General features: G+C 37.6%; 1 protein-coding gene across 4 annotated transcripts in view; it reads right to left on the bottom strand.

The window, feature by feature from the left end:
• The window catches only part of asic2 (acid-sensing (proton-gated) ion channel 2), a 402,948-nt gene that overhangs the window by 121,787 nt on the left and 266,882 nt on the right, over nucleotides 1-14,279 (bottom strand). The window contains exon 1 of one of the 4 annotated variants that reach the window (XM_028041890.1): nucleotides 10,145-12,258. The exons of 2 other annotated variants lie outside the window; for them this stretch is intronic. In XM_028041890.1, the coding sequence (XP_027897691.1) occupies nucleotides 10,145-10,837 (693 nt within the window). In that variant the 5' untranslated portion in view covers nucleotides 10,838-12,258. Of the gene's footprint in view, nucleotides 1-10,144; nucleotides 12,259-14,279 lie in introns of those variants that run through there. One more of the 4 variants, XM_028041887.1, reaches the window with a different exon arrangement.

Here is a 14,279-nt window from a genome sequence, read left to right as displayed (position 1 = left end):
TGCATACAGTATGAGAGAGAAAGCACTGCTTTAAGTGGAAAAAAACTCAGATGAATGTACACAACATTCGTTTAGACAAAAAAAATAGCAAAATGGGATTAATGAGTTTTCATAGCTACTTTCTGCTCTAAAAAGCAAATACAATGATCAAACACATTTGCATATTGTATCTTTGTAAACTAACAAAAAAGGTTGATTCTACTAATTTTATTTTTACATGGACAGAAGAAAATGTACAGTTTTTTTTTTTTTATCAAATCCTATTTAGACCACTCCAGATTAAAATATTTCCAGGCATTTTCCACCTAAAGACGTTTTCTTCAGGTGGTGAAAAACAGGTTTTCTCAACATTTAAGACAAGTTATAGGTGAAAGAGTTGTTGTCAAAGAGATGTGGAGATACTCAACAGAAAATACAAGTAGGTTTAGAGGAATAAAGAGTCTACAGCATGAACATAAAAGTTCAGTCCAAGGTTATTTAAACATAAAGACTACTTGTGATCACTTTTGCGCAATATAATGTATATTATTCAGATGATTCAGAGATTGGGGCAAGGTTTCAAAGACTTTTAAGCTATTGAATTTATTCAACAGCAACGTAGAACAAAAAAAGTTAGACTAGAAATAAATATAATCAGAGAAAGAGCTCTGAGCTGCTGTTTATTGGACCACTCTAAACTACAAAACCCCACAAAAACGGACTTTATGGAAGCTGTTAAGAAAGGAGCCATTGCTCAAAGGAAAACCTTGACTTTTAGATAATAGGGAGATAAAGCCCTGCCAAAGGAACCAAAGAGTTGTCCAAAATAATGAAACAAATGTAAATAGGCAATGCACACTATGTATCTTAATACTTTTCTTTATAGTTTAACTGGCAAAATTCATTTATGAACCTTTTCTGAACTGTGTTGAACGAGTGGAGATGAGGATTAGGCTGTGTAGTATGAATATGCTTTATCCTTTCTTCTCTACTCTAGAGAGGAAAATTGCAATATCTCATTTATAAAAAGGGCCAGCTGAACATCTAAAGCCTAATTTGCATTTTTTCATCAAAACACACAAATGACCAAACTTGAACCTTAAATGGCAAATTTCTTACTTATGAAAACTATTTCATTTTACTTTTTCCCCTCTAACAAAGTAATGTAGATACCAAAAGTCACAAATGACATTTTTATCTAAATGAATGCCGTTTACATTCAACTCCAACTGGCTGGGCTGCGGTTCCAAGCTGTTACTGAGCCGTTTTAAAGAGGAAATCAAATATTTGTGAGCAGGTTTTAAAGATTTACATATTCAGTGCGAGGGCTGCAAACAGAGCTGAGATGTTTATCTCTTTCCTCCCATCAGATTAAGTGCGACATTGCAACATCTCACGCTGTGTCGCATAAAAAAATCATATTTTGCATTCCTTTAGTTTGTCAGTGAGAAGTTTCATTATTATTGGCAAACACTGATTTAAAAGAAGACGACAGAAGAAAAGCATGTCTGATTTGATAGTGTTTATTCTCAGAACTGCAGTCTCATGCGTATTTTATCCTTTATATTATTATTGTATACTGTGTCATGATTTAAATTTAATTATTGTTGTAGATTCACCAATATTCCTTTAGTGGAAATGTATTAGCTTCAGCTGAAAGAAACGTTGAATGTTCTGATAGTGACAAATACCCTCTTCGATTATATTTCCGTTTTTCTCCAGATTCGTTTTAGAAGAGCTTGCATTTTGGCAGAACAAGTCCTGGAGGAAATCCCTCCATCTGAATTTGAGTTTCAGCATCTGCAAGACTGAATGTAAAACATCCATTTTCCTTATTATTTGTGTGTGCGTGTGGGGGGGTCTACTGAGGTTGTTTGCATATCTATATGGCAGTCATGGCAGCCAGTACAATATTAATAATAAAAATAAAAGATATCTTACAAGTTGAGCAGAAAAGGGCAGTTTCCGGAAATTTTGCTTTTAACTTTGAAAAAATCAACTAAATAATTAATATACAGCTCAAAGCTGATACAAACAAAGGAAGTTATTCATGATTTATTCAAACAATATGAGCAAGGATAAGACTAATCAGAAAGGAGAGACCAAGAGGAGAGGACAAAGTGCTATAAATTGTTTTTCATCTTCACACTACCTACCAACATGGAAAAGAACAAAAAATGACAAGATGTTACATTTTTAAATTGTAACAATAAACCGAAAAACGGATACTTTTAATCTAAAATTTACCATCTTCCTGTGTACTTTTTCTCTTGATGTACGTTACGTTTAATATTTACTCTTTTTGACTTGCATAAAAACCTCTTCTTCTCAGCTTCCATTGAAAAACACATAATCATTATAGTATTAACAATTTTGTGAAAAAACATTTAAATATAACTACAAGAAATAACTTAAGATGGTGTACTAATTGACAATATGCCAATTTTTTCCTTTTCCATCGATTAACAGTGTGATCTTCCCACACAGCACTTACATTTAAAACTCAAAGTTGAAGTAAGACAAAATGCAGTAAAGTACTAATTGATAAGTTTGTTTGTTGAATAATTTATTTATTTTTCTCAAATTCAATCAAAAATTATTAAAAAACCTTTTAGGTGTTTTTTAAAACAATGTTCACTTGTAAAATTAGTTTTGAAAAGCAAAAAACAAGAAATTACAGCAGAAAATAAATTCATTTTTTACTGTTTACATTTTTTTATCATACTGTCTTTGCCTTGTTTTAAACAAGTCCAAAGACGCTGGATTAATAGAAAACTGTAACGGTGATTCAAATATATATATTGTCTACTCGAGTCATCCACCAGACCAAAATCTGCTCCCAGAGGAACCACTTGACTGAAGAAGCAGAAGATTAGATGCGCGCTGCAAAGCGTACAGGCAGAAAAGATTGAAGAAGGAAAGACAGAAATGTACTTTTTTCCCCTCTCCCTCACTTTATTCTTGTGAATTTTGAAATGAAAACTAGTGGTGCACAAAAGAGGTGATATCTGTTCGAAGGATAGAGGATGAAAAAAAATTTATTTCAACCAGCAGGTTTATTTCCTGAGTGAAATTACAGCTGAGTTGGTTTCAAAAGAAGATAAAAAGAGGAAGAGTGAGAAGTAACAGCAGCTTCATTTTCCAGCTCACAGTTGGTGTGGATGTCACCAGATCAGACATTGTTGCAGAGAAAGGCATGGCAGTATGGAAATAAGGAAACACAGTATAGCGAGATGGAAAAACAGCATGGAGGGTATTGTCAAAAACACATAAATCTGCATTTTATTTACCCAGTGCTTTTAAACCTGTAAGGTTTCCCAGAAAATCATAGTTTCTCCTGCAATTGGATTTAAACTGATGCTAAAGTACACATTTTAAAGCCTCATGGAGACAAGTTATCTACAGTGAAACAGTTAGAGGAACCAAGACCAGATCTGAATTTTCTAAGTCAGTGTCGAACTCAAAATGTTGAGGTTTTTTTAAAAGAGGAATAAACATGTTCTTCACCTCTTTCCAGTGAATTAAAATAGGTAATTTTGATGTTTTTTACAGAGTTAGGTCTATTAAAAATTCCAAAACAAACCAAAGACAACATTATTTGTTTTATTATTGACAGATATCCACTGAGTAAATGGCAGTTAACCAGAATCAGGTGACTGTCAGGTTGATCTACCCTGCAACCAGCCAGCATTAAACCCGAAAATCCGATATTTTTCTAATTCATACACACACCATAATAAAGCGCAGCTACACTGCTCTGACAGCAATACTCTGATGTGGAGGTAAAGGAAATGTCTAAAAGGAAAAAAAAATGAAGTCATCGGAAGCACATAAAAGCAAGTGATTTTAAAAAAGTTGTATTTTCTGACACGTTGAGATGTGTCTGCAGTTCATTAGGGCTGCCAGAGAGTTAGACTTGAAGGACTGGCTTTGCCTTGTATTATTACAATATGGCTAACACAAGTGAGCTTAAAATCCAATTACTTTCTTCATCTAAAAAATTTAACCAGAATTTAATATTTTTAATAAAAGCCAAAGCCAGATAAGACTTAATTTGAGATATTTATAATTATGCAAACGTGCAGAACTTTCACAGATGTTTTACAGTGTTATGTTTTAACTTCACAGTATGATTAACTTTGTAATTACAAACATCACTGTATTAAATGTAATAAGAACTTAAAATGTCAATTTCCAGTTTCAAATGGCTGAGTTGAAGTGGTTAATTGCAATCAACATGCAGTCCCCCCATTTCTTCACCTCTTCTGGAACAAATGTGGGTGGCCAGTTTAAATGCCAATGCCACCAACAGATCCAGCAGCCTGCTCATGTATTCTGCTACAATGCTGAAAAAGCATAGTAGAAGAGAACAAGGTGCTGCCAATACAACATTTTTTATTCTCAGAGCATACAAGCAAAATTCCTTATTGTCAAGTGATGCAAATATAAATATAGATTGGACGTCTATACTACATCTCTATTGTTGGGATCGCCTCAAACACTGAAATGTAAAAATCAACTTAAGTAAAATCAAAGGACCATCTGGAAGGATAATTGAGAAGCCATCTGACCAGAAAAAATAGGAAGTTATTAACATTGCCTTCTACGGGAAAATCATACTGTGATATTTCACAAAGCGGGGACTCAAACTAGCTTTAGAACCTTTGATGCAACCTAATCTTAAAATGACCTAAAATTAACACGTAGCCTTCTGTGGTGCAACACAGTGCAATTCAACAGAAGCTCCCTGCAATAATCATACATCACCTTTGTTTTGTTGACCTTGTCTCGGAGAGTTGTTGATGCAACTCTTGGGTAATCTATGAATTTTCAGAGCATTTCTCTGTGCTAAAGGCTGTTTCTTATATTAGTTCCATTAGCATCTAAAAATCTGAGCTCAACACTCGATACGAAGAAACCAGTGGGTGGCTCTCGCCCGGAGGTCCTCAGAGTGAATGTTTTTATTTATTTGTGGGTTTTGTGCATATATTTAAAGTAAAGCAAGTTTGTATGCCATACAAAGTAGCAAAGAGTGAGATTTGAGGTCAAGCAAAGTATTTATACATGTTTCTTGAAGCCGCAATCAACGCCTCTGCCTTTACTCGCTCTGTGTCTTACATAAATACTTGGCACTGTTTGTTGTTGATTTTTATCGTAAAACAAAACTCATAATTTAAGCTGTAGCCAATGTCTTGGACACTTGCTGCAGAGTTCACCAACAATATTAAGGGAAAAAAACAACATGTAACATTTTATTTTATTTTAAGCTAGGTCAGTGTTTTATGCAGCAACATGACCACATCAGTCTTAATGTAGAATAATTTGGGATTTGCATTTGGGACTTGATTTAAAATAAGAAGTACAGGTGAGTATTCTCAGTGGCCTTGGGTGTGACCGAGGCAGTGATAGAAAGCGATGTAGTCATTCAAATTAAAATAGAAGACTTGTTCCTGCTTCAGATGGGGAATGTTGGAGCAAATAAAACAAACCAGATGAGCTTCAGTGAAATTGGATCAGGAGTGATGGTAATGGTCGGCATGGGGCGACCTGTAGTTGATGAGATTGCTTTGGTTGGAGCTACGGCGTCCATCTGACAACCACTCTTGTTCTTCTCATTCAGTACAAATCAATAGTTTACAGTGTTGCTTCTATAATCCTACCAAAAGGTCAGACACCCTCATTATTACCAGGATGTGCTTAAATCTCAATCACAGGCCCCTCTGCACTCAGCAGGGATAGATCAGGCTGTTAGGGCTGCTTTACAATAAGCTTCAGTCAATCTGTTCATTTAGTCTGTGCTCACTAAAGAAAGTTAGTCAACAGAAGGTTCCAAACCACTGGAAATAAAACGATGGATAACAAGCCTGAAAAAAGAAATCACCTCCTAAACTATTGACTAAACAAAAACATTTTTCTGTTAAATCCTAAAGTAGTACATAGTCTATAATAGTAGTTTGGATGTAGATGCTTGGTATATTTGTTCTGAACAAGCCTTTATTAATTCACATTTAATAACGCTGCTAAATCAAATCAAGGAGGAATTTCTAGAGCTATGTTTTCCTAAAGCAGAAACATGAAAATGTGTAATATTTATAGAAGACATGGCCGCCCTTCTACTCTATACCAGATGTTTCATCCAGTATTTTTGTAAAAATTCTGCAGCTACAGACTCTCATGGATTCCAATCAAAGGTACTACAACATCAATGTTCTCCCAGAAGGTGGAAACATACAAATAAAACATCAAGTTTCATAAGAAATGTTCTTATAAAACAGTTGCAGCTAAGGATTTTCTTTTATGAGCTGAGGGAGGGAGAATTGACAGCACTGTTGATTTGAAGCAAGATGGTTTACATGCTACCTCTATATGTGTATTCTCTCTGGTCTCTGTAAATTGGGTAAGGGTTAGATGTGTGAAACCTTAGTAATATTTGTGAAATCATTGTCATCAGAATCACCTTAAAATAAAAATGCTTTGTGTATTAAACAGATTGTACAGATTCTGTAAAAATAGTTCTACAATTTATAAAACACTTATAGTGGACCCCCAGTCAGCGACCAATACCTTCCACAAATACAGGAGACAACACTTACAACTGCCTATTTTAATTGTTCAAACACCAAATACACTTTGGCACACAGTGGACACCATCTTGGCATCTACACTCTTCTATGCCAATCCAGGCAAAGCTTCCTGGATTGGCAGCTTTGCAAATGCCAACCAATAGGATGCCAAGTAGCATTGCATCCAGATACTTCAGCTCCTCAAGTTGCAATTTATTTCAAACATTATAGATATGTTCTTTGTAAAAATCTTTGCATAGGCAAACTTTCTGCGCATAACTTCAAGGGGTTATCTGTGATCTACTGATATAAGCAAGCCCCCCTGAATATTGCTAAAACCTTGTGAACTGTCTAGCAAGCTGGACACATTGTTACACCCAAAAGATGAAGTTTAGCCAGTCAGAAGAAATATAGTATAAACAGCAGAAAAAAAGACAAAATTCTTAACTCCTAATGCCAAACTCTTAAAGACTCTTTTGCAGCAACTGAATCGCTGTAGTTATGAGGTTTTTATAAACACAGAGTTGATGCATCACAGTAGCAAGGCACTCCCCGCCTACAGTGTGATTAGGTGCTACTCTCTAACCCATAGCAGTGGTTAATTTGTCATTCTGGTGCAGTTATGTTCTAGATGAAGCTCTGGGAAACAGGGTGGAGATGTGTATCTTCTTCACGTACAGAGGTTCAGCCTGCTAAGGTGCCATTTACTTTAATTGCGGAAGGCGAGAACAGTTTGCCTTGCTCTTCCTTTTCTGTCATTCCCTGCTGATGGGCCTCGCCGAGGGATAGCTAAAGGTACATCACTATTGGATATGTGGGAGGAAAATAGACCATCATAAACTACATCACAGGCTTAATAGATGTATTGATCAGATGGACAAGCTCTCTATGATACAGTGGAATCAGCACATGATACCCCGCAGCTCAAGGGGCTGTCCAGAGTGATGGGTCCTATTTGTATTCCCAGCCAGGCACCTTTTCCTCCATGTCATCTCTCGTTTCCAACCTGTAGACATCCGTTTTTCTTCTTCTCCCCTGAAACTACTCGTTGCTTGACAGTTCAAAGCATTCTCTGGACTTTAAAGCTGGTGATAACCAGATCCAATCGAAACTAGATTTCACACTCACCCTCTATCATGTCATACAAATTTACACACAATTTAAGCCTTCTCATGTTTATCTCTGTCTTTGCCTTTGCACCTGTGTTCTTGGTATCTCATTTAATGTGGTTGTTGCTTCTGTTCTGGTCTCGGGGTGACAGTGATACCAAAGGGGCCTCAGGGAGTCGTTGCTGACTTGCAGCAGGAGGATAATGAGATTAGTGAAACCACCGAGGCCGTATTAACAGCAGAAGACCCCTTTAACGTAAAACAAGGCGAGAAAGAAATAAGGACTAATAAATCAATGTTGCTCTAATTAGCACAGAAAACCTGACTACCTGTAATAAACTGACAGAAACGTGTGCTTAAGATCGAAATCTATTTCATAAGAACTTGTCTATCTGTTCATTTACAGTAGTAAGGCAGCTTCTGCAGAATTGACCCAAATGTTTTCACCAGTTTTGTTGATATTTTGAAGAGACCGATTACATTTTCAGGTTTGCACAGCGGTTGCCCTCAGCAAACATTATCTCCATCAGCAGCTTGATCCACCCGTAGCAGTGTTCACACATATCAAACGTGAAAATTCATTCAGACAGAAAAAACTCATTGCAGTCCTACACTCAACACAAACAGCTCACATTCTCAGCGCATCAAAAAAAAAAGACTTCACAATAGAAATTAATCTGAGCATCAGGATCCACTTGACTGAGTATTTTACCTCAACAGAGTGACCTGTGACAAGTGAGTTAAAAAAAAAAGACAAAACAAAACAACCTATCTGATGCAGCAATAAAACCAACATCTGGTTTTAGTGGATGAGAGGAAAATCTCTCCCATCCACTGTGAAATTATCTGTTTTCTTTCACCTGACAGTCTTGTTGTGTTTCTGTTATGGCAAAAAAACAAAAAAAACAAGACCAAGATTACAGGTGGATCAGGACCTCCCACTTGAGTTGGACAAACAATAGAAAACAAGCAGCTTCAAGTAATCACAACCCCCCATCAACAAGCACTGATCAGAGACTATAGCATTGTAAGAGTTTGTATTGAAAGGATAATATGACTTTTGTGTTTGACTGAGTGCTGTGAGAAACATTACGCTGCTTTCAAATGGGAATTAGGACCTTGTGTTTTGAACACAAAGATGCACACAGGACAGTTGATGTTCAAGACTTAATCATACAAGTTTTGATTACACTATTCGAAGTTGCTGAAATACAGTGTTTGCTTTTGTCAACTAAAAAAGATAGTTTAAGTGTGTTAATTTATGTAGATGCTCTGAATCATTTGCGTCTTAGCTGCACACTAAACTTTTGCATTAGGTTGTATGCCCTGAATAGTTTATCCATTCCCAGTATTTATATTGTAACAAACTCCACAAAGCAAAATAAGGCAGAGCAATAACTTCAGAATTAAGAAAGAAAAGATTTAGACATTTATGTGAACACTATAATTTAATTTTACTCTGCAATGTTGTGCTGAGCATGTCCTAAACTATCCTTTGAAAAGAAGAGAAAAAATAAGAAAACATGACCAACAGTAAATACGAGTCACTCTAGTTTGCATACTGCAGCAAAACTCTTACTTGTAAGTACTGATCTCCTTGGATGATGGACAGTTGGCTCCATAAGAGGTCTCACATAAGAGAGCTTATCAAAAGTTCATTTTGTCATTTGATAGAACGAAAGGCACTGCTCTTCTCTACGTCACGTGACCTCTTAGTTTAACAAGTGTTTTAGTTATGCATCTTAGTTTTGCATATGGTGTAGATGTTTGTAGATGCTTGCTTGCCAAAAAACTGGCACAGAGCACAGATGAAACAATTGTCATCAAATCTTGTGATGATCAAAGGAAAGTTATAAGTTTACAAAGCAACACATATATGTAGTCCATACTTAACTGGGAACCCACAAAAGAATATACATGCCAAATTATCAACAAGGCTAATAAAAATCAACAGTAAACATGCTAACAATAACATAGCACTTCTTCAAAGGGATTGTGATAAAAATGGCAAGACCTCAGCCAAAGCAAGATGTGTCTTAATTAAAGACTATCGATGCTTAGAAACAAATTAAATAAGACCAACTATGCAGATGAGAGAACTGTAAAGAAGCATGCTAAATGAGGAAGAGTGGGCACAAAAACCTACAAACATACAGCCAACTACATAAGTATGGCAATTTTGGTTTCTGATAGTTTACATTGAACAAATAAGAAATCAACTCATAACTTCACTGTCAAATCCTTTCTCAGCTTTCTTGTTGTCCAGAGGATGCTTTCATGGCTAAATAAAACAACATCCTTTTAAACAATAATGACATCATCCTTTCTGCATTTTAATCAGTGTAACTTTCACATCCAAATGAGTTTTAGGTTAAGAAAGTAGAGTTTTACTTTTCGAGTAGCTGAAGGGAAAAGGGGGAGTGTAAACTTTTGTGTAAACTTTAAAGTTTTCAGATATTTTTCAGAAAATACAAAACTCAAAGTTGGACTTACGGAGGAGAAGTTGTGCGCTCCACAGGGCTCTCCCTTGTATTTGCATGACAGAAGCATTTCATCCAGCTGGTGGCTCAGTCTGTCCATAAACTCCAGGTTGGTTCCCTCAAAGTTTCTGGGTGGCAGAAAGAGCCTGAAGTCTGAGAGTTTCCTGAACCAGGACAGACGGTCCTCCTGCATCAAGTCCAGAACCATAGGTCTTACTGTTCGGTTAGCCAGCAGCAGGCCAAGCCAGTGGCCAGCAAAGTACAGGTCGCTCTTTGTAAGTTTGTAGAGGCGAATTGGGTTGTTGTTGCAAATAGTGACAGCAGGAAAGGCAAGTTCTTTGGCCCATTCGGTGTGGACTCGTGTGTACGTGGGAAAGGACAGCCAAAGAAGAAGTCGGTTAGAGGACCAGGATAACAGCAACCCCAGGGAGGTGCAGAGGGCCAGCAGCCAGAACGCCCGGCGGCCAACAGAACCTCCAGGGACACAAACATGCCGCAGGCCGTGTAGACGTGTCCTTGACAACAGAGTGGAAGTGACCTGAGCCAGAGTTGGCTTTGTGAGACGTCGCTTGCGAGCCTTTCTGATCATGGCTGGGGAACCCCTCCGGAGACAGTGCCCCTGCAGGGCCATGGCTGCCCACAACACTCCTACAACCGCAGGAGAGGCGTCATTTCCTGGCCAGGCCTCAGGGACAGGGGCCAACATGTAGCTCCAGGAGAAATCCACTATATAACCTTTATCTATCCATGCACTCAATCACAAGAATATTGTGTGTACATCAAAAAGATTCTTGTGTGGTTTAAAGTTGTCCATCACACAGCAGCAGCAGCTACTTGTTGGTCCTCATTCCTAGTCTCAGTCTGAAAATTGCTCCAATCATTCAACTCAGCAGGGAAAGAAGAGACAAATCAGAGGGAAATATGCTCTAAGCAAGGTGTCTTCTACATGAGCGAGTCCAGAATCCATGGCAGTTAGTGTGACAGTGAACAAGAGATGATAAGACAGAGAGAGCAAAGGGAAGAATAAGATGAAGAGGATACAGAGAAAGAAGAGAGCAGAATAAAAATACCAAAGGCTAAGCATTAAGGACAAAAACAAATGTAGGAAGGGAAGATAATTAAAATAATGAGATGACAGGGGTGATTGATTGGTTGGTGTGGTTGTGTCTGTCCTAGCAGAGATTTTCTTGTTCCATCTTTTCCCTTTTTGGTGGAGTTGTAGCTTAGTGCTCCAAAGCCCATCAGGCTCTCAGAGGTGATTATCAATTGAGATTAATATCAATCTTTTCCTTAAATCAGTACAAACTCTAATACATAAAAGATATTCAAAGGTTGTTGGCTTTCAGTCTCTCTGTGCATTCTCACTTTAGATGCTCCGACTCCTCTCCTCGTGCTCAGCTTTGGCCGGTTTTATTAGCTTCTTCAGGGATCCTCCAAGTAGTTTTTGATCTGCTTCTCAACCCCATCGTCACAGATGGAAACCCACAACATGCTTTCACATTGAAAAGAGGGCATTCATGCATATTCACAGACATGCACAGAGGTTTTCTATGGAAAATCTGAGCCAGGCTAATCCACTCAGTGACACTGATCTCAACATCTCTCACCGCCTTTTCTCTGTCTCCTGGTCTCTTCCTCCATAGTTTTTCTCCGCGACTTAGACAGTGCATCTCTCATTTTAATATTCCTGTCATGTCCTCGATCCTCTTTCTAAAAATAATCTCTTCAAATCAAATCTATCAACTTGCCCTCATGCTCCTCCTCTTCTTCTGTTGTGTCAGGCAAGCCTTTGGTCAGGTTCACTCTCCTCCTCTTTTTATACTCCTTCTTTTCCACTTTGTACACACACTCCGGCTTCTCCCTCCGTCAGGAAAGGCTTCTTCGTGCGCTTTCCTCAGTCTGGGTCCTTGTCTGATTTTACCAGCGTTCTCCTTCTCCCTGCTCTGAATGACTTCTCTCTCCTCTGTGATCACTCTGTTTATCCCGCCTCCCTCTCTCTCCTGTGGTTTCCTCCAGTTTACAGGCAGCTTTTCCTCCCTGTGTCACCTCTTCTCCTCCTCTTCCTGCACCACAGCTCCGTCCACGCTGCCGGTGAGTCCGTCACTGATGAGAGCGCCTGTCTCTCTCTGTGCTAACTTGTGCCGTCCTTCGCCCCCCTCTGTTTGCCTGCTGCTGCTGCCAAGCAGCAACAGAACGATAAGCGGCAGGCGTTTGCGTGCAGTGCACATCAATAAAATTTTGTGCTTTCAGTATATTCAAAATCTATTTTTCCCCGAATGTGGAGATTGAACATTGATTTTGAAACCAGTTTTAAAACTAAAACTGCAATTTAAGAAGCAGAATGTGCAGCTACTACTACATCGACTAGGGGTCAGTTAAGGTGCTTCAACCGTCTCATAAGGATGCAGACCCAGAACTCATTGATGGTTCTATGTATCCTCTAAATGTGTTGGTATCCTCTAGAATTAGCCAAACGGTGTCATTGATACAGGTGACTAAATATCAGAAATGAAGGCAATCAAACTAAAATAACATTGTTAACAAATTAGGTCACATAAGAGTTGAATATCAAAAACTAAAAAAAACAACAATAATAAAAAGATCCTGGATGAGAAATAGACTGAATTTATGTAGTGTTTTTCTTGTCATACACTTAAAGCACTTCACACTAGAGAGAAATTCAGTCAATTGCCTTCCCAAACACACACTCATCCACAGACCTATTCACTTACAGTAGCCAATAAGTGCCGTGCCCAGGGGCACAGCTACACGTGGCACAGTGAAACTGGAACTGAACCAACAGGCTGTACAGTGATAAAGAGAAGGAAGTTACCCAAAGAACTGTCAGGTCATCCTAAAATTAAAAAAGATTGATACAGAACATCAAGACCCGAGTACTTATTTACCAAATTTGAATTGGTGTACTACATTTGTAAAGGATAGAATCAGAGAATCTCTCATTGATTGTTACTTGGATTTAAATGATCAAAATAGTCACAGCACAATGTGTCACCTTTCCTCTTTTTTACTGTTTTCATAAAAGATAATTGGGTCCCATCAATTTTTTATTGATGTAAACTGCATACAATTTAGCCTGGTTGTGTATTCTTTTCTATATTTTTTTAAGTGAGCAAACCGTTTATTTTTTGTGTTTTGTTCTATTTTGTAAATACAGAAAAAATGGAATAGGATTTCAATTATTTGTCATCACTTGGTGTTAATTAAAAATCTACATTCAACACTCATTGGCTTCAAATTCCTCCAGGCAAAACAGCCAAATTCTCCCCAAGCCCACATCATATGCATGAATGTTTTGGAGTGGCGCAAAAAAAGAGATAGATCTAGAATTTGCATCAAACCATACCTGGTGTAATTTAGTTGAATGTGTATAAGCAACTGGAATATGATTGTGCTTTTTCTTCATGTTTCTCAGGAGAAAACTATAATTAACAGCACCAAATCAGAAACATCATTATTGCAATTTAAATAATTTTTATATTTTGTTCAGTCAAGTCAAAGCAGTAAAAATGTTTTTTGATATTCAACATAGTTTCCAACGCAGCAAACACACAAAAGCTTTTATATTTACTTTCTGTGGAGTCAAAATTATGCACTCTGAATTTTCACATGTACATAATTCTAACACTGATATTTAGAATTGCAAATATTCCATAATGTCAAAGTTATAGTGGGCTACTGCTGGAAACATTATGAAGTATGACCAATAAAGGGTTCAATTAAGGAGAAATACATATTGAAATTGCTCAGGGTTAAATTAAAACAGCATGAGTAGTTGGACTCTGGCTTTGCTTTTAGATTTCAGTTCTCATCAAGAGCCGACTTTCAGTATAATTGTCTTCAGCTTTAATGGGGTCTCCAAATACTACACCAGCCAACAAGCAATAGCTATTCAATACTGAGAAGAAAAATAGGCATCAATATAAATCACCAAAAAGCTTCAGAGACAACTCTCTGAGCTCTTGATCATCCAGCAAGGCAATACATTGCTTTGGAAATTTTGAGGTATCACTCATTAGCATTCTGCAGTCTTCTGCCTATTACTGAGAGCATTTTGTCTCCCAGTGTGACTGAAAATATATTTTCATTATTTTTTACATCTCTTAATTAAACACCCGCAGGCTTGTCTA

Source organism: Xiphophorus couchianus, chromosome 16, assembly GCF_001444195.1.
Source record: "Xiphophorus couchianus chromosome 16, X_couchianus-1.0, whole genome shotgun sequence".
Lineage (NCBI taxonomy): Eukaryota > Metazoa > Chordata > Actinopteri > Cyprinodontiformes > Poeciliidae > Xiphophorus > Xiphophorus couchianus.
This window is presented reverse-complemented; position numbering and strand designations above follow the sequence as displayed.